Genomic DNA, 19,933 nt, shown 5'->3' with positions numbered 1-19,933 from the left:
ATCATCAGATGCTGCCATATCCAGATAATAATCTTAGTGAAGCAAGTTTAATAATAACTTGGCCTGAGATAAGGCAGAGCAAGAAAGAAGCAATTATTAATAGACTAACAGTGATGCTTTCAAACCCTAGTACACTAGAACAACTGTCAAGCATGGTGTTGCTGCCAGTGTAGTTTGTACATCCATAAAGTGGATAATGAGCAAGGAGGACTACCACCCAAATAGGGGTGGGCATGTATTTTATAGTTTATCATTTTTTGTGAAAATATTCTTGTCATGATAAGAATTTTGAATTATTGTGCCTACAATAACTTCCTATTAATGATGTTTAAAAACTCCAAAAACTGACTGTATTGTTGGGATTGTTATTTTTACCATTTTTTCCACTATTTGTTACATGAGTGCATCAATAACTATCCATAAATTCAAAAATATGATTAAATGCAGTTTAGTGATGAAAATCACAATTTGTTATGTAACAGGTGTTACATAAAGAAGCCTAATTCAAAGTATATTTTTCAAGAGCAGTATTTGTGTTTGTGACGTTATGATTGCTGTGCCAGTCACAGCCAAGCAGGTACCTAAAAAAGTTATACATAGTTTATTTCTCAACACTTTTATCGTTATCACAATTCTGCCAGAAAATATCATCATAAAATTTTAAACCCACATCGCCCACACCTACTCCAAATAGTCCACTTCAAATTAATGAACAGCTTGACAGTTGCATTTGGACAATACTGGATGTTTCAAAAGGTGAATGATCCCAAACACACACCGAAACAGGTTTTGGAGTGAATAAATTGGCAGAATAATTATGTTTCTGGTATGCCCCTGAAATCATTGCCATTGAATATGTATGCTTTGTACTAGAAAGCTTGGCCTGTACCAGGAAACCAACCAGTTTAAATATCCAGTAAAATTTCTGATTAAAAGAGCAGTCAAAAACCCAGCCACAGTTTTGCCAAGACATTGCTGTTGGTTGAAAAAGCATGACGTTTCTATGCAACTTGGCATAGAAATGTATATATTTACAATACCAGTGGGAGACAATGTTTAAATTTATTCTGTGTTTATAATTCTGACCCTGTGTGAATTAGAGGAATTAATTCTTCTTCAAAAATCCACCACAGTTGTATGTTGTATTATCAGTCCATTCTGGGGAAAGAACATTTAAAATTTGTCATCAAACACCCCAAACTCATTTGTCGTTCATGCTAGTCATGAGTGTGTGTTAACTTCTGACCAGAACTGTGTGTTTTAATTTAAGAAAAACATCATTTGAAAACCATTGTGCTGGTCACCGCTTTTAGTATGGCATTTAAAGCAGAAGAAGTCTTTATAATACTATTTATTTATTCTTTATCTTGCAGGTAAGAAACAAAAATAAGTAGGAAAGAAACTGATTTAGTATAGATAAAACATGACGTCAAACATGTGACGTGGATCATGCCAGTGATGTTTGACCACCCTCTGGTGGAGGACATTGGCATTACATGGCACAAAGTTCAGATCTTGATTTCAGTTTCCTGAGTGTCGCGATCTTTCAAGTCGCAGCAACAATAGCTTCATTTCACTTAAAAACAAAACAGATGTCAAACGGTTCTTGCTTCTGTTTATGACACCACGTGAAAGCGAAATTAAAAATCGAAAAAAAAATTGGGTACATTTTAGAGATCTGCTTAGCAACTTTTGTTGTGTTTATAACTTGGACATCAACAAATGAGCTGCGCGGTGGTGACTCATTGGCAGGAGTGCTTTCTGGTCCCATTTTTACCATTCTTCTGACGGGCCAGGCAGACTGGCTTTTCGAATCCATTACTATTGCAGCGATGAGGCAGCGATAAGCAAACAGGAACTGTTCGTAGCGACACTGACAGTGTGAACCAAAGAGCACTGGCCAGGATCATCCGTTCAATATTTTCTACTTTTAATAGGCCATTCCGCATGGAGCCAACAAATCTCCAGGTAGGATGTAGAACTTTCCGAAGGACCGGTACTTTCTGGTTTCATTTTGACATCTGATTGTCTTAGAACAGAAGTTGTATTTTATACATGCCATGTTCTGCTTTCCCCACTGCGGTTTTCTGATTCATCTAAAAGTGTTATTGTGGGATCTGATACAGTATAGTTATCTGATGTTTTAGGCAGGGAATATACACTCAGATTGTTATAATGGCAACACTTTTAATCATAACCATGTACCCTACACAGCAAATCTCTGTATCTCTCTTATGTTAGTTGTGAACTACACTTTTCCTTGTGCGTGTTTTTTTCCACAGTTCACACTAAACGATAAACGTGCTAATAAATAGTATTTAAAAATCTAGATAAATAGATTTACTGCTGCCAACAGTGAAAAAAATAGTAACAATCCCGGTGATAATTTTAGTTTTGTGTGAAAAACAGCAGTGAGTGCAGTTTATCTTTGTCAGAATAAACCCCTACTTTTGATCTGAACTATTCGATTAAAGGTCTGGTAAAGCATTTAGCTTCTTCTAACTTCCACTTTACTCTGACCAGCTTCCCTGCACCAGCTGAAGAAAAGCATCCCAGCAGCATTATACTACAACCACCACATGTCACCGTGGGGATGATGTTCTCAGGGATAATGTGCAGTATTAGTTTTCCATATAGGCCAAAAAAAAAAATCAGTTTTTGGTCTCGTTTGACCAGAGCACCCTCTGCCACATGTTTGCTGTGTCCCACACATGGCTTGTGGCAAACTGAAAATGAAACTTCTTATGGCTTTTTTTCAGCAATTCCTGTCTTCATCCCACACTTTCCTTAAAGATCTGATTTCTAGAGTGGATGACTAATAGTTGTCCTGTCAGCAGATTCTTCCACCTATGTTATGAATCTCTGCAGCTCCTCCAGAGTTACCATGGGCCTCATGGCTGCTTCTCTAGTTGGTGCTCTCATTGGGTATAGGAGGTATAAATACTTTTTCAGTGCATTGTAGTTACACCTAAACATGACTTAAAAAAAACAAACAGAACTACAAAACTAAATTTTGGCACTAAGAACTGGCTAATTGAAAGACATTAAGATTTTCATTCCAAGTGATCAAAAAATGATTGGAATAGAATAAGTGCATCAGAGGGACATCTAAGGTTGATGTGTTTGGACAAAAAGTCAAAAAGGTAAGGCCAAGATGGTTTGGGCAAACACATAGGAGGGATAGTGGATATATTGGACTAACAAGTTTGGGTATGAAGCTGCCAGGGAGGAGGAAAGCAGGAAACAGTAGGTGTTACGGAAAGAGGATATACAGAGAGCCAATGTGATGGAAGAGAAGTTTAGTGATAAGGTGAGATGGTGGGATATAATCTATTAGTGTGAATGCCCACAGCATTTACATTTATAGTGTTCCTGTTTCTCTTTATTCTTTATTATTCTTCATATTCTTCTAGTTGTAATTAATTTTTTCCATCCTAGAAGCTATATTTGGCCTGGTGCTGTGGCACCTTCTTGGAGGGGGTATCGGCTGAGCTGCTGCTGCCAACAACTTAATGTTCTCTTTCTACAGATGATACACTTGGCCTTGTCTGTCAGTGTTTAACCCTCTCTCTCCTAGACATAGCTACTGGCTGAGCTTCTACTGCGTCTAACTGTATATGCTCTCTTTCATAATCTAGACTTGAAAGCAGGCTTAGAGTTCATCTGCTTAGCTGTCTTTCTCTCCTAGATGAAGCCACTAAAGGAGCTACTACCACAATGTTTTACTTTTCCTTCCCATAGAAAGTACTCCTGGATCAGTGCTTCTGTTCTGTTCTCTCAAACCACCAGTTGGTCGTGGCAGATGGCAGCTCACACTGAGCCTGGTTCTGCTGGAGGTTTCTTCCTGTTAAAAAGGAGTTTTCCTTTCCACTGTCGCTACGTGCATGCTCAGTATGAGTGAATGCTGGAAGTCACTGACTCGATCCAATCTGCGGGGTTTCCTTAGATATAAAAACTTGTTAACCAATTTGAATAATAAATTAAACTGACTGCACTGTTTGCTAATTAGGATTAATGTACCTTGAAATCTGTGATTTGATTGAATGAACTTTGGAAAGTGCCTTGAGACGACGTGTTGTTAAGTGGCACCATATAAATAACACTTAATTGAATTGTGGCAACCATTAAGGGACAAGCTAACAAATTTAAGAGTGAAAAAGATAGCCTTGACATTAGAAATTAGCCGACTTTACAATTTAATACATATTGCAAAGTGTGATAGAATGTTTTGCTCTTTCAGAAAGCGATTGCTGTAGCACAGAAAGCTTCACAGGAGGACCAGGCTGGGAACTATGAGGAAGCCATTCAATCCTACAAGCATGCTGTCAAGTATTTTCTTCATATTTTGAAAAGTGCGTTTTAAATGTTGGGACACATACTGATGTCAGACGAACATTATCTTCTTCTGTATTACTGGCATGCCATTTTGTACATAGTGGAGAGCAATATTTGATACACTGTCAGTTTTGCAGGTTTTCCCATTAGCAAAGCATGTAGAAGTCTTTCATTTTTATCATGGGTGATCTTCAACTGTGAGTGACAAAATCTTAAACAGAAATCCAGAAAAATCATTGTGTGATTTTTAAGTAATTAATTTGCAGGTTATTGCATGACATAAGTATTTGATACATCAGAAAAACAAAACTCAAAATTTGGTACAGAAACATTTGTTTCCCCTTACAGATATCAGATGCTTTCTGTAGTTCTCGACGAGGTCTGCACACACTGCAGCAGGGATTTTGGACCACTCCTCCATACAGAACTTCTCCAGATCCTTCAGGTTTCGGGGCTGTCGCTGGGCAATACGGACTTTCAGCTCTGTCCAAAGATTTGCGATTGGGTCCAGGTCTGGAGACTGGCTAGGCCACTCCAGAACCTTGAGATGCTTCTTACAGAGCCACTCCTTAGTTGCCCTGGCTGTGTGTTTCAGGTCATTGTCATGCTGGAGGACCCAGCCACGACCCATCTTCAATGCCCTTACTGAGGGAAGGAGGTTGTTGGCTAAGATCTCCTGATACATGGAGACCGTATTGAGGGGAGATACATCCTCCCCTCAATACGGTGCAGTTGTCCTGTCCCCTTTGCAGAAAGCATCCTCAAAGAATGATGTTTTCACCTCCATGCTTCACGGTAGAGATGGTGTTCTTGGGGACTCATCCTTCTTCCTCCAAACTCATCGAGTGGAGTTTAGACCAAAAAACAATTTTTGTCTCATCAGACCACATGACCTTCTCCCATTCCTCCTCTGAATCATCCAGATGGTCATTGACAAACTTCGGACGGGCCTGAACATGCGCTGGCTTGAGCAGGGTGACATTGCGAGCGCTGCAGGATTTTAATCCATGGCGGCGTAGTGTGTTACTAATGGTCTTCTCTGAGACTGTGGTCCCAGCTCTCTTCAGGTCATTGACTAGGTCCTGCCATGTAGTTCTGGGCTGATCCCTCACCTTCCTCGTGATCATTGATGCTCCACGAGGTGAGATCTTGCATGGAGCCCCAGACCGAGGGAGATTGACCGTCATCATGAACTTCTTTCATTTTCCTATAATTGCGCCAACAGTTGTTGCCTTCTCACCAAGCTGCTTGGCTATTTTCCTGTAGCTCATCCCAGGCTTGTGCAGGTCTACTATTTTATCCTTGATGTTCTTACACAGCTCTCTGGTCTTGGCAGTTGTGGAGAGGTTGGAGTTTGTTTGAATGAGTGTGTGAACAGGTGTCTTTTATACAGATAACGAGTTCAAACAGGTGCAGTTAATACAGGTAATGAGTGGCGAACAAGAAGGCTTCTTAAAGAACTAACAGGCCTGTGAGAGCCGTGATTCTTACTGGTTGTTATGTGATCAAATACTTATGTGATGCAATAAAATGCTAATTAATTACATAAAAATCACACAATGTGATTTTCTGGACTTTTGTTTTAGATTCCATCACTCGCAGTTGAAGAGTGATAAAAATGATAAAAATGAAAGACTTCTACATGCTTTGCAAGTGGGAAAACCTGCAAAATCGGCAGTGTATCAAATACTTGTTCTCCCCACATCCTTACAGTTTCAGATTATATGTTAATGCCATTGCTTGATTTATACTTGTATTTGTAAATCTAAATGCTTAATTGTTAAAACTCTTTTGTTTAGATAAACAGTATTAATCTTCTGAGCTGTTTTAATTGGATCGAGGCTTTCAAGTGTCAACATTATGATACAATAAGAGATAGTTCATGACGAGTGTTGGCAAAATGTCTGTTTTAGTAAAATTTGTGTTTTTTGTACATTTCAGAAGAACCTCAAGGGAAAGATGGCAACCAGAAGATTAGAGATACATGTAAACAGTATCTGGACAGAGTGGAAGAACTACAAGAGTACCTAGTGAATAACGAGGTCATTACATTGCATTTTATTTCATGTGGACAGTGTTACTTGTGACAATGGCGCATAAACTATGTTTTATATTGGTAATGGTAGGTCTTCAGAGGTATATCCACACATATCAAATCTAAACAGTTCAAATTACATCGCATGGGCTCATAAAATTTACCACTACGCCTCAGAGGTTTTTTATAGTATGACATGTTTGCTCAAAAAGACAGGCAGGTTATGTTATAGTCGGTCTATGTTCCATACAGGCATCGTATTCCTCACATCACCGGAAATGTGCAGAGTAAACATTAGCATGCATAGGAATTTTAATAAAATCAGTTTGTCTAACTTGTAATTGTTTATTAAAAAAACAAAGCTTTTATATATTTTCAAAAGGATAAAATGTGTTTACAGTATCTAACTGACCAACTATTTATCTATGTGTAAGATAGTCTTACTATTTTTTAACCTGGTCATTCATCTTTTACAGCTCATCGTAGAAAAATAAAGAGCACACAAGATAACTTCAGAAGATGAAAGAGCTAAAATTGAACCAAAACAGGATAATTTGAAATGCGCAACTCACACAACTTAGTAAACAGCATAAGATGAGTTATTAAGGCAAAATAATCATGCATAAACCCTATTGAAGGCTAACTTATGTTCAAATATTTGGTAAGGTATAACCATGAATACATTTTTCAAAATGCAATGTTTAAAGACTTAGGTAAACCATAACACCAAAAACAAGAAAACCTCAAGTTAGATTCTTATTTTTAACAAGGTTTAAAGAAACCATGATATGACAAGTGTAGCAAAAAAAAAAATATGTCATAAAGAGGATGACAGAGCTCAGCTGTAACAAATGTATGGGAAAAATCTCAAAATATTAGAAACCTCAGTGATCAGTCTCAGAACTCTGGGATTTTCTTAGTGTTTCCCTTATGCTGCCTGCTAACAATGAGAAGAAATTAAGAAATGCACTTAATAAATACATCTAGAAAATAACACGTATGTTGTCGAGGGAAATATCCGCCATTTATACTCTTGTCTTCCATCTGCTTTTGTAAATCAGAATGAGATTGTTTTTTCTTCTCGGAAAGGAAAGGGCGTTGTTGGACTGACGTCTTGACGTCATCACATTCCGCGCACGCGAATGTCGACTTTTCAGTGCGGAAGTAGCTTCCCTATTCTTACTTGAGGCGATCTGACAAACGAAAACAAGTCGGCTGAAAACCTCGATTATCCAGCTAGCAGTTTATATGTGCGGCTCAATTTTGACGTTGAGTGTTTAAAAGTATATTTTCCACGGTGGTGTTGCGTTTTCGTGGGGTATTTGAGCCGGTGATTTAGCCGTTATGGCCAACAACAATTTACAGGTAAGTGGACGACCAACCTTTGAGCTTGGCTAAAACGAAAAAAGTTTTTTACGTCTAAACATCACTACCTAAACTGTTATAGGAGTTGTCAACTACAAATGCGGGCCGTTAGTTGTACGTTTTGCAAGATATTGTTCTTTTTAATCATGTTGAAAGAGTGTATCGTCTGTAACGATGGTGGCTAATTAGCATTGCTAGCTAAATTAGCTGACAGCTCGGCAGTTGATTTGTTATGAATAGAGGCCAACAGTTGCTGACATCAATTTTTTAATATATGCTGAGGCTTTTGTGGCACATCTGTTGTATTGTGTTTTTTGAGGTTTTATTTACTCTAAAGGTAACTAATTAGATTACTTTCACTAGCTAACTTGCTTTATGTGGCCTTTGATTGGGGAATAAATACTGCAGTATTTTCATTTATTCAATTAATTTATAGCTAAAGCTATTAAAAAACTAATAGTTGGACATTTTTTTCAATTGACCAGCGAAAAGGAAATGAAACAAATACTTTGAAAATTTGTTTTGGGATCTTGTCATGTGTTTGATCTCAACAGACAGGACAGGTGTAACAGTAAGTGATCTAAGGAGATTATGTCACTGTGTAAAAAGGGGTACGTTCGTACCAAGACAAATGTTTTTCTGTCTAGTGTGAAGTTACCTAATTTCTGCCTAATTTTGTCATGTTGTCATGTTTAATGTGCATACAAACATATGCACCTTGAATTTCATTCAGCTATGTTTTTCTTCTTTTAACATCAGTTAAGCAAACATTTTGTGATTAAGGTGGTTGTTTTTCTCTTATTTCAGAAAGCGATTGATCTTGCTGCCAAGGCAGCTCAGGAGGATAAAGCTCAGAACTATGAGGAGGCGCTGCGTCTGTATCAGGCTGCTGTTCAGTACTTTCTTCACGTCGTAAAATGTAAGAGAACGTGCTACCAACCAAATTTAGCACATCAGGAATTATCGTCTGATAATTTTCAGTTTTAGGTCTTTGTGTATTTTATAGCATTTTTATCAGTAAATGTGGAGGTGCTGAACAGTTTGCCCTTAGACATTTTCAAGCACAAATGGGTGGCATCTGCCATGGGGCGTTTTGTATCCACAATGCGTCAATTCATATACACCACTGCAAGGGGTCACCAATCTCTACAGTCCAAAGAAGCATTTTTATTATTGTTCTCAATAAATACAATTTTTGTGGAGGTGCAAATCCTTTTTGACCCTGAGAAAAAAAAGATAATAGATTTTAAGGAAAATATATGGTTTAAAATTAGTTTTATTGTGAAATTAAATAAAACATAGTTAATTTTATGAAAGACCTTAAAACAAAGGAAAATAAATTACAAGTGAAAAATAATTTGACAAGGATGAGACCAAATTGGTCTTTTTTTAATATTTATGGAAAATTAACTAGTCTTTCATATTGCTTTTATTAGCTCATTGCTCTATAATATTTGGTCAAATAGTATTTGCTATCAGATGCTATTATTAGGAGCCACTGTAGAGAGGCTAAAGAGAAACGTATAGTTTTAGAGCTGCAGGTTGGAGACGTATTGTAACTTCAACAAGTCATTTAGTCATTTTCTAGAATCTACAAATAGTTTTCTGTAAGAAAATGTGGTTAATTGACTTCAATAAATAATATCTACCTTTGATCAGAGGTCATAAAATCTCAGATTTCATAAGGGTTGACAGGCCCAAAAGGGGGTCAGAATACAAAATGGAAATATGTTGTAATTTAAAGTCTCCAGAAAAAAATATTAAATTTTATTATACTTAAATAAAGGTGTTGTTTTTACAGTTATCTCCATAATTCGTTGAAACACATAACTGGAAAGAAAAATTATTTAATTTGCAACGGTTATAGTAAATATGCATAAAATAGAAGTGGTTAAATGCCAATGTGTCAGTATAAAATATTTATTTGAATCAGTGGACAAGACACTAAGAATGATCATTTCTTCTTTTCTCATACCTAACTGAACTTTTTATTTATATATATATATATTTTCTGTGAATCTCTGACAGATGAGACCCAGGGAGACAAAGCAAAACAAAGCATCCGGGCAAAATGTGCTGAATACCTGGACAGAGCAGAGAAGCTGAAGGAACATCTCAAGAAGAAAGAAAAACCTCCTCCCGCTAAACCTGTCAAAGAGTCTCAGTCAGATGACAAAGGGTGTGTTAATGGGTGTGACCGAAGGCTGTGTGTGTCTGTTGTTGAAGTGGTTTCCATTCATCACAATGAAAATGTAATCAAGGCTAGCAGATTCATTAATGTTTATTTTGCTGTGCCCAGGAATGAAAGTGATGAGGGTGATGATCCAGAGAAAAAGAAATTCCAAAATCAACTCTCAGGTTTGTAGTTGGAACATTTTTTTCAAATTAATGATTATGGTAATCTACTATGAAATTCCTTTTTAGGTGCAATTGTTATGGAGAAGCCAAACATCAAATGGAACGATGTTGCTGGTTTAGAGGGAGCCAAGGAGGCTTTAAAAGAGGCTGTCATTCTTCCAATCAGATTCCCCCACCTTTTCACAGGTATACCTTATATGATGGGATGTTTATCTCATTAGTTGTCTGTTAAATGATTATTGATTTTATGGCAGTAATTTGAATGAGTTTTTAATGTACCCGTCAGGAAAGAGAACCCCGTGGAGGGGGATCCTGCTCTTTGGGCCTCCAGGTACAGGAAAGTCCTACCTAGCTAAAGCTGTGGCAACAGAGGCAAACAACTCCACCTTCTTCTCAATCTCCTCATCGGACCTTGTCTCCAAATGGCTGGGAGAGAGTGAAAAGTGGGTTCTAGAAACAGTAGTACCTAATGTAAAAAGGATGTGGATATATTCCCCTGATGAATAATAAAGAATAATGTAATTTATTTTTTAAAAATCATCTTTTTAAAGGAGTTGCTGTTTAAGTGTCTGAAACACTTTTTCCACTTTGCAGATTGGTGAAGAATCTTTTCACCCTTGCGAGGGAGCACAAGCCTTCAATCATCTTCATTGATGAGATTGACTCGTTGTGTGGTTCAAGGAGTGAAAACGAGAGTGAAGCTGCTCGCCGAATTAAAACGGAGTTCCTTGTTCAGATGCAGGGTGAGTGTAAACAGTGACAGCAGTTATCAATGGTCATTTAACGCAGATGGTAAGAAATGTATTCTTTAGGTATTTGTCAGTGTGAGATAACAGTAAAATCCGATGTTACGTTATACCAAATTACATTCTTCTAAAGTTTTACTTTCCGAAGCAAGTTACAAGTGAACAATAGACGAAGGATTAATGTGTGGCTGAGTATCTTTGTAGAGGACACTGCAACATATAGAATGTGAGAAATGGTGGACTTAATCAGCAGTGTTTTGTCTGAAGGTCAGAAGGTCTCTCCCTTGTAAGCTTTAACCTACAGGTCCTTCTCAAAATATTAGCATATTGTGATAAAGTTCATTATTTTCCATAATGTCATGATGAAAATTTAACATTCATATATTTTAGATTCATTGCACACTAACTGAAATATTTCAGGTCTTTTATTGTCTTAATACAGATGATTTTGGCATACAGCTCATGAAAACCCAAAATTCCTATCTCACAAAATTAGCATATCATTAAAAGGGTCTCTAAACGAGCTATGAACCTAATCATCTGAATCAAGGAGTTAACTCTAAACACCTGCAAAAGATTTCTGAGGCCTTTAAGACTCCCAGCCTGGTTCATCACTCAAAACCCCAATCATGGGTAAGACTGCCGACCTGACTGCTGTCCAGAAGGCCACTATTGACACCCTCAAGCAAGAGGGTAAGACACAGAAAGAAATTTCTGAACGAATAGGCTGTTCCCAGAGTGCTGTATCAAGGCACCTCAGTGGGAAGTCTGTGGGAAGAAAAAAGTGTGGCAGAAAACGCTGCACAACGAGAAGAGGTGACCGGACCCTGAGGAAGATTGTGGAGAAGGGCCGATTCCAGACCTTGGGGGACCTGCAGAAGCAGTGGACTGAGTCTGGAGTAGAAACATCCAGAGCCACCGTGCACAGGCGTGTGCAGGAAATGGGCTACAGGTGCCGCATTCCCCAGACCTGGGCTACAGAGAAGCAGCACTGGACTGTTGCTCAGTGGTCCAAAGTACTATTTTCAGATGAAAGCAAATTCTGCATGTCATTCGGAAATCAAGGTGCCAGAGTCTGGAGGAAGACTGGGGAGAAGGAAATGCCAAAATGCCAGAAGTCCAGTGTCAAGTACCCACAGTCAGTGATGGTCTGTGGTGCCGTGTCAGCTGCTGGTGTTGGTCCACTGTGTTTTATCAAGGGCAGGGTCAATGCAGCTAGCTATCAGGAGATTTTGGAGCACTTCATGCTTCCATCTGCTGAAAAGCTTTATGGAGATGAATATTTCATTTTTCAGCACGACCTGGCACCTGCTCACAGTGCCAAAACCACTGGTAAATGGTTTACTGACCATGGTATCACTGTGCTCAATTGGCCTGCCAACTCTCCTGACCTGAACCCCATAGAGAATCTGTGGGATATTGTGAAGAGAACGTTGAGAGACTCAAGACCCAACACTCTGGATGAGCTAAAGGCCGCTATCGAAGCATCCTGGGCCTCCATAAGACCTCAGCAGTGCCACAGGCTGATTGCCTCCATGCCACGCCGCATTGAAGCAGTCATTTCTGCAAAAGGATTCCCGGCCAAGTATTGAGTGCATAACTGTACATGATTATTTGAAGGTTGACGTTTTTTGTAATAAAAACACTTTTCTTTTATTGGTCGGATGAAATATGCTAATTTTGTGAGATAGGAATTTTGGGTTTTCATGAGCTGTATGCCAAAATCATCCGTATTAAGACAATAAAAGACCTGAAATATTTCAGTTAGTGTGCAATGAATCTAAAATATATGATTGTTAAATTTTCATCATTACATTATGGAAAATAATGAACTTTATCACAATATGCTAATATTTTGAGAAGGACCTGTATAGATTTTTGTAAAAATGCAGTAGACCATTCTCATTGACAAAGAGCCTTTAGTATTAATGTCATCACATTTTTAACAGTTTTCTTGCACGTAAACCCCCAAAACATTTTATTCCTCTTTAAAACATCTAAAACATTTGTTTTTACATTTCATCAAAGTTAACATTTTTGAGAAAGTTATGCAAATTGTTCTTGTTTTTTTTTTTTTTTTAAACTCGTGTCTTCGCTAATGCAACAAGCCTGCAGGAAAGTTACAAAAGTAGTGAGAAGGGGAAGTACGCATTTTGCTCTCTCTCTCTGTCTGAATTAATGACGTGTGAAAATCTTTCAGCTATTTTTGCATCACGATTTCAGGTTGGCAACTTTTACTTTAATTCTTAACATGAGTTTACAGATGCATGGTTAAGACAGTTAAAAATAACAGTTAGGATTACCAAACTCATTTAGTTTTTTCTTAATATCAGAATAATTAGAGAGAGAATTATTATACTTGAAGACAACAAAGTCAGTGTTTTAGGTTTTCCATCACAAAGCCCTGATATCTGTCCCCTAGACAATATGGAGGCAAAGCTGAGAAGGTGTGTAAACAAGGCAGCCTACAAACCTGATTCTGTTGCACCAGTTCTGTCAGGAGAAATGGGCCAAAATTCAAGCAAACTGTGATTAGAAGTCCGTTGAAGGAGATCCACAATGTTTGACCCAAGTCATGTAGTTGAAATCTTCTGTATTTAATGCAAGTTAAAAAAAAGATTTTCACAGATTTAGCCAATACAAATTATTTTATTTGAGTAATCCTACCGGACACTAAACAGCAGAGGTTTAGTCTGATTTAATGTTAGATGGTGAGAAAGAAACGTCTTCTAATATAGTCTTTGTAGATATCTGGTTTCAGCTGTATGTGGCTTTGATCAATGTTATTTAAGTCTTGTCGTCTTTACAGGTGTTGGTAATGACAATGAGGGAGTGCTGGTGCTGGGAGCCACAAACATCCCCTGGACTCTAGACTCTGCCATTAGAAGACGGTAAATGTTGAGACGTTTTAAAGCTATGTCATGTCTAGGCATCACCATCCTGTTCTCAGTGCAAACGAATAATGTTTCAGATTTGAGAAGAGGATCTACATACCGCTGCCTGAGGAACATGCTCGCTCCTTCATGTTCAAACTCAATCTGGGCTCGACCCCCAACACCCTCGAAGAATCGGACTTTGCTGCTCTGGGCAGGAAGACAGATGGGTACTCAGGAGCAGATATCAGCATCATTGTCAGAGATGCTCTAATGCAGCCTGTTCGAAAGGTCCAGTCAGCAACCCACTTCAAACGGGTATGTCTTCATAGAGCCCCTGTAAGGTTTATTCTAATTGTATAACACATTACAATTAATCTCACTTTATCTTACTTTTTGTGTTATTAAAAAAAAAGGAACGAGGAGCATCCAGAACTGACCCAAATGTTACTATTGATGACCTTTTGACTCCATGCTCTCCTGGTGATCCCAACGCAATTGAAATGACTTGGATGGAGGTCCCTGGAGAGAAGCTATTGGAACCTCTGGTGTCCATGGTAAGAATATTGAAAAAACTGCAATTTCAACAAATACCTTAATTGGAGATGCTCAAATCAACCATTCCCAGTTAGGAGTTGGTCAAATTTATTATTTATTTTAACAGCTCTGATCGGGAATCGGCACATCCAATATTTATTCATATTTTGTTTGGATTTTTTTTTTCCTGCTTAAAAAATGCATTAAGAATCCCACTGTTTACATCCCTCTAGAAGAGGCATTAGCACGTACTTTGATACACTTTTTTGAGTTTAATTTAAGACATGCTAAGGTTAGCCGAATGCTTTGATGCATAAATGGGGCAATCTTGTCATTCCTTCATTTTCTGTTAGAATCAGACTACAGGTCCTTCTCAAAATATTAGCCTATTGTGATAAAGTTAATTATTTTCCATAATATAATGATGAAAATTTAACATTCATATATTTTAGATTCATTGCACACTAACTGAAATATTTCAGGTCTTTTATTGTCTTAATACGGATGATTTTGGCATACAGCTCATGAAAACCCAAAATTCCTATCTCACAAAATTAGCATATCATTAAAAGGGTCTCTAAACGAGCTATGAACCTAATCATCTGAATCAACGAGTTAACTCTAAACACCTGCAAAAGATTCCTGAGGCCTTTAAAACTCCCAGCCTGGTTCATCACTCAAAACCCCAATCATGGGTAAGACTGCCGACCTGACTGCTGTCCAGAAGGCCACTATTGTCACCCTCAAGCAAGAGGGTAAGACACAGAAAGAAATTTCTGAACGAATAGGCTGTTCCCAGAGTGCTGTATCAAGGCACCTCAATGGGAAGTCTGTGGGAAGGAAAAAGTGTGGCAGAAAACGCTGCACAACGAGAAGAGGTGACCGGACCCTGAGGAAGATTGTGGAGAAGGGCCGATTCCAGACCTTGGGGGACCTGCGGAAGCAGTGGACTGAGTCTGGAGTAGAAACATCCAGAGCCACCGTGCACAGGCGTGTGCAGGAAATGGGCTACAGGTGCCGCATTCCCCAGGTCAAGCCACTTTTGAACCAGAAACAGCGGCAGAAGCGCCTGACCTGAGCTACAGAGAAGCAGCACTGGACTGTTGCTCAGTGGTCCAAAGTACTTTTTTTGGATGAAAGCAAATTCTGCATGTCATTCGGAAATCAAGGTGCCAGAGTCTGGAGGAAGACTGGGGAGAAGGAAATGCCAAAATGCCAGAAGTCCAGTGTCAAGTACCCACAGTCAGTGATGGTCTGGGGTGCCGTGTCAGCTGCTGGTGTTGGTCCACTGTGTTTTATCAAGGGCAGGGTCAATGCAGCTAGCTATCAGGAGATTTTGGAGCACTTCATGCTTCCATCTGCTGAAAAGCTTTATGGAGATGAAGATTTCATTTTTCAGCATGACCTGGCACCTGCTCACAGTGCCAAAGCCACTGGTAAATGGTTTACTGACCATGGTATCACTGTGCTCAATTGGCCTGCCAACTCTCCTGACCTGAACCCCATAGAGAATCTGTGGGATATTGTGAAGGGAACGTTGAGAGACTCAAGACCCAACACTCTGGATGAGCTAAAGGCCGCTATCGAAGCATCCTGGGCCTCCATAAGACCTCAGCAGTGCCACAGGCTGATTGCCTCCATGCCACGCCGCATTGAAGCAGTCATTTCTGCAAAAGGATTCCCGACCAAGTATTGAGTGTATAACTGTACATGATTATTTGAAGGTTGATGTTTTTTGTATTAAAAACACTTTTCTTTTATTGGTCGGATGAAATATGCTAATTTTGTGAGATAGGAATTTTGGGTTTTCATGAGCTGTATGCCAAAATCATCCGTATTAAGACAATAAAAGACCTGAAATATTTCAGTTAGTGTGCAATGAATCTAAAATATATGAATGTTAAATTTTCATCATGACATTATGGAAAATAATGAACTTTATCACAATATGCTAATTTTTTGAGAAGGACCTGTACTTTCAAACAACCTCCAGCACGTCAATTTTTATTTTTTGTTTTATACTCCTCAGAATAAAAAGTTAGTTTTGGCTGGAAACAGTTTGGTCATTGAGTCTTCTAAGTAAGGATGTGTAACTCTCCCTTAAAACACAATCTGATGAGTATCTATATAGACATGGAATTACACATTTCAAGGGAGGCTGCATTTTTTTTTTTTTTTTACTGAGGTTTGGGGGCAATATGTTACCATAATTTTATGGTAGGTTTTCATTTTCCTTTCTGAATTAAAGCAAAAATATTTCTATAAATGTGGAATTACTTTGCTAGTGATCAGAAGATTCCTTTAATAAACACCAGAGTAACTTGGGTACTTTATTGCTTGATTACAGAGGAGGGTTTTTTTGTTTCTTGTTTACTTGAAAGAAAACTGCTGTTGAGTTAATGTTGCAAAGTTGAGCATTCAAAACAATCCACCAACTTGTATGTCAAAGTGATCAAAAATGACGCCTTAATTATAAATCTTTACACTCCTAAAAGGACATATTTGAACAATTTCTTTCTTCTTCCTCCTCTTAGTCTGACATGCTGAGGTCCTTGTCCAACACAAAGCCAACAGTCAACGAACAGGACTTGGAGAAACTGAAAAAATTCACAGAAGACTTTGGACAGGAAGGCTAGATCGGATCCACAGGCGAAACCAAAGCAATGGAAGTGTGATCGTCTCTTTACTGTCTTTGACCCTTTTTCCTCTCTGCCTCGTCCTGATTAGTCTCTAAGCCCCATGGGTTACGGAAGTACACACTTAAAAAGGTGGAAGATGTTTTTGTTTTTTATAGTCACTCCAGCCCAAAGAAAACCAAAAGCCTGCTACATATAGTTGTCTTGCTTAAGAGCCCACATTGGAAACTTTAGGGCTTAATTTGGCCTAAGTACTAGAGACCTAAAGTTTTTACGGTCTGAATACTAAAAGAGGTTTGAGAAACGTACAAAAGACAAACACCTTTATTGCATGTTAGCAACATCCGTGTTCTTCTTTTATGGACTACATCCCTTATGCATTACCCTTCACATAATCCTCATTTGTTTGGAAGATAAAACAAGCGTTTTTTACCTTGTACTATAAATCCAGTAATAGGTAAACTTTGCACAGTGCAAATCAAAGAAGTCAGGATTTAGGATTAGATATGTAGGTAAAATATCCTTGTCTAATAGTGGGGGGGATTATAAAGCTTGGAAACAGACTTGGATATCAAAGTCTGAAAAAATATTTTGGTTCTTTATGCAGTTTTCAAGGACATTTGTTGCAGACCAAAGTGTTTAGCCTTTCATCATTTGAAAAAAAAAAAAAACAAGGGCCTTTAAAAAAAAGTATCACCATAGTGGGTAAACCAGCATTATTTCTGCATTCCTGAAGGACCTAAAAGCTTTGAATTATTCTACATCTTGATAAGGTTTTCTTTCGATAGACAACTGTACATATTCATTTATACTAAAAGGCTTTGCTGATGAAAACTTCAAAAAACTAGGTCTTATGTTGGAATAAAATATATTTGGTTTAAAGCAGGATTGAGAGGTGAAAGGTGGACATTGACAGTTCGGATAAGAGGTCCTCATGTGTACTTAACAGCAAAGACGTGCATTTTTGAGCTTACACTTTAAATAGCCATAAGTGGCCATTTGCACCATGTGCCTTTCAGGAAAATGCATGTTTTTTATTGGTTGATTTCAAAATTAAGTCATTCTTCTAATATATTTCAAGTGCTTTGTCACTACAACTAAGAAATGTACAACATATGTACATTTCAAGTATGCTCTTTTTAGAGATTGTATGCAAATGTACTCTGCTCTTGAGATGTAGAAACTGCCTCCTGTAATGTTTTTAAGGGGACTGTCTTATTTTACAGTGTATATCTGTCTACGCATTTATGTAACCATCTCTTGGGCCTTTTCCTGCGAGAAGAGGTAACTGATGCATCCAGTTTTCTCTTTTTCCTTTCCTCTGTGTAAATAAAAGTTAAAAGCTATGTCAAGTGGTGTTTTATTTAATGCTCTGCTAAGACAATTTGTAAAAGTTGTTTATTTAGAAGCCAAGTTTACGCAATTTACAATATGGAGTATGTTTCAGTCCTAAACAATCATTTTTGAAAAGTTACACTATTGCAATTTAAAAAGTGAAACTCGTATAATATAGATTAATTATACACTCAAAATTTACATACGATAGACACTGCAATAAAAAAAAATACACAAAGAAAGGTAAATATTCAGATGTATTATAGATCACAAAGGGATTGCAGAATGCCTGTGAAAAAATAATCATACAGAGAATTCACTAAGAATAATATAATTTTAAGGACATCTAAACAGGAATATTATAGCAAATTATTAGATAAGACTAAAAGCAAATGGTATTTACTCGATGTTATTGGAAAAGGATCAAAGGAAAACTTATCCATAATATTTTATTACTAATAATGAAAATATTTGACATCCCTGATCCTGGGATAACATGGAGTGATGACTTTACAATCAAAAATCCAAATTTATTGTTTCTCAGCAGTGGAGGAGAGAGAAATATTACCTGTTTAAAAATGTAAAAGCTAAAGGTCAAATGATAATAAAACAGGCAAAATAGTTAATGATGCACTTGTTTACTCACAATTCACAAATTGCAGGCCTGTTTCTCTACCACACTTTCTCACGATCTTTATTGATAGACTGGATACATTCATTTATAAATACAAACTACTTTCTGATAGTCGATATGGATTTATATCACATCATTGATCCACATCATTGGAGGTCTGGGAATTAACAGAGGAAATCACCAGCTTCATAGATAAAAGAAAAAACATTTGCAGTAGGTCTGTTCGTTTACCTCAAAAAAGACAATTGCACGATTAATCACAAAATATTATACATGAAACTAGAGATTTATGATGTGCTGGGTGTGGTTCTGGAGTGGAAGAGGAGGTTTTTAGGTAACAGGCAACAATTTGTGAAAATAGGTAAATATCAGTCATCATTCTTGGACATTGCTTGTGGTGTCCGCCAGGGGTCAGTATTGGGACCAAAACTGTTTATTATTCAAAAGACAAAGTTTTAAAGGTATTACAGTTTGTTTTGTTTGGAGATGATACAAATATTTTCTGTACAGGAGAGAGTTTACAGCACAGAAATAAGTAAACTACAAAAGTGGTTTGGTAAAACAAATTGTCCTTAAATTTAGAAAAAAAACTATGTTCCTGCTATTTAAAATGATAAAAGAAATATAGATTTGTAAGTCATAATTGGTGGTTTAAAGGTGGAAAGAATAAATAACATTTTTGGGTGTGATTATTGATTACAAAATCTGCTGGAAACTTCCCATTAAATGTGTTCAGACTAAAATATGCAGACGCATCTCTGTTCTCAGTAAAGAAAACATTTTCTGAATTATAAAGCACTACACAGTCTCTACTGTTCACTGATTTTACCTACAGCTTTACACCTACAGGTCTTCTCTCCAACTGTTATACACACTCCAGAAAAGAGCCATTAGGATGGTTTATAAGGACGGTCATCTTGATCACACTAATCAATGATTTATTAACCTTTGCCTGCTAAAATTCCCAGATGTGGTAGAATTTCAAAAAGCACAGTTAATGTATATAGCCAGAAACAAGCAGCTACAAAATATCATACAAACACTTTTTGTTGAGAGAGAGTAGGGAAAGGTGGGGTTGC

The 19,933-nt window shown here is 37.7% G+C and overlaps 1 protein-coding gene across 3 annotated transcripts; it reads left to right on the top strand.

Annotated features, from left to right (window-relative positions):
- Nucleotides 1-1,596: 1,596 nt before the first annotated feature.
- Nucleotides 1,597-18,231, top strand: vps4b (vacuolar protein sorting 4 homolog B). Of its 3 annotated transcripts, none has more exons than XM_047369318.1 (13): nucleotides 1,597-1,968; nucleotides 4,241-4,352; nucleotides 6,280-6,377; nucleotides 8,543-8,654; nucleotides 9,764-9,914; nucleotides 10,035-10,093; nucleotides 10,160-10,279; nucleotides 10,380-10,536; nucleotides 10,688-10,836; nucleotides 13,649-13,730; nucleotides 13,811-14,030; nucleotides 14,129-14,269; nucleotides 16,784-18,231. In XM_047369318.1, exons 1-13 carry the CDS (start codon nucleotides 1,948-1,950, stop codon nucleotides 16,883-16,885), a joined length of 1,524 nt encoding a protein of 507 aa, XP_047225274.1. In that variant the 5' UTR covers nucleotides 1,597-1,947; the 3' UTR covers nucleotides 16,886-18,231. The 3 variants fall into 3 exon arrangements, with proteins under 3 accessions (XP_047225274.1, XP_047225273.1, XP_047225276.1); XM_047369317.1 differs by having other exon boundaries at nucleotides 6,277-6,377; XM_047369320.1 differs by lacking the exons at nucleotides 1,597-1,968; nucleotides 4,241-4,352; nucleotides 6,280-6,377 and adding an exon at nucleotides 7,488-7,735.
- Nucleotides 18,232-19,933: the final 1,702 nt, after the last annotated feature.

The sequence above is a fragment of the Girardinichthys multiradiatus genome, chromosome 6 (genome assembly GCF_021462225.1).
Source record: "Girardinichthys multiradiatus isolate DD_20200921_A chromosome 6, DD_fGirMul_XY1, whole genome shotgun sequence".
In the NCBI taxonomy this organism is placed as follows: domain Eukaryota; kingdom Metazoa; phylum Chordata; class Actinopteri; order Cyprinodontiformes; family Goodeidae; genus Girardinichthys; species Girardinichthys multiradiatus.
This window is presented reverse-complemented; position numbering and strand designations above follow the sequence as displayed.

What these genes read in the sequence shown, in the direction of transcription:
- vps4b (XM_047369317.1), top strand. Translation starts at nt 1,948, where the DNA reads ATGGAGCCAACAAATCTCCAG. An exon ending in AGTACCTAGTGAATAACGAG is followed by an intron (nt 6,378 to 8,542) that starts GTCATTACATTG and finishes CTCTTATTTCAG; the next exon opens with AAAGCGATTGATCTTGCTGC. An exon ending in ATTCCAAAATCAACTCTCAG is followed by an intron (nt 10,094 to 10,159) that starts GTTTGTAGTTGG and finishes ATTCCTTTTTAG; the next exon opens with GTGCAATTGTTATGGAGAAG.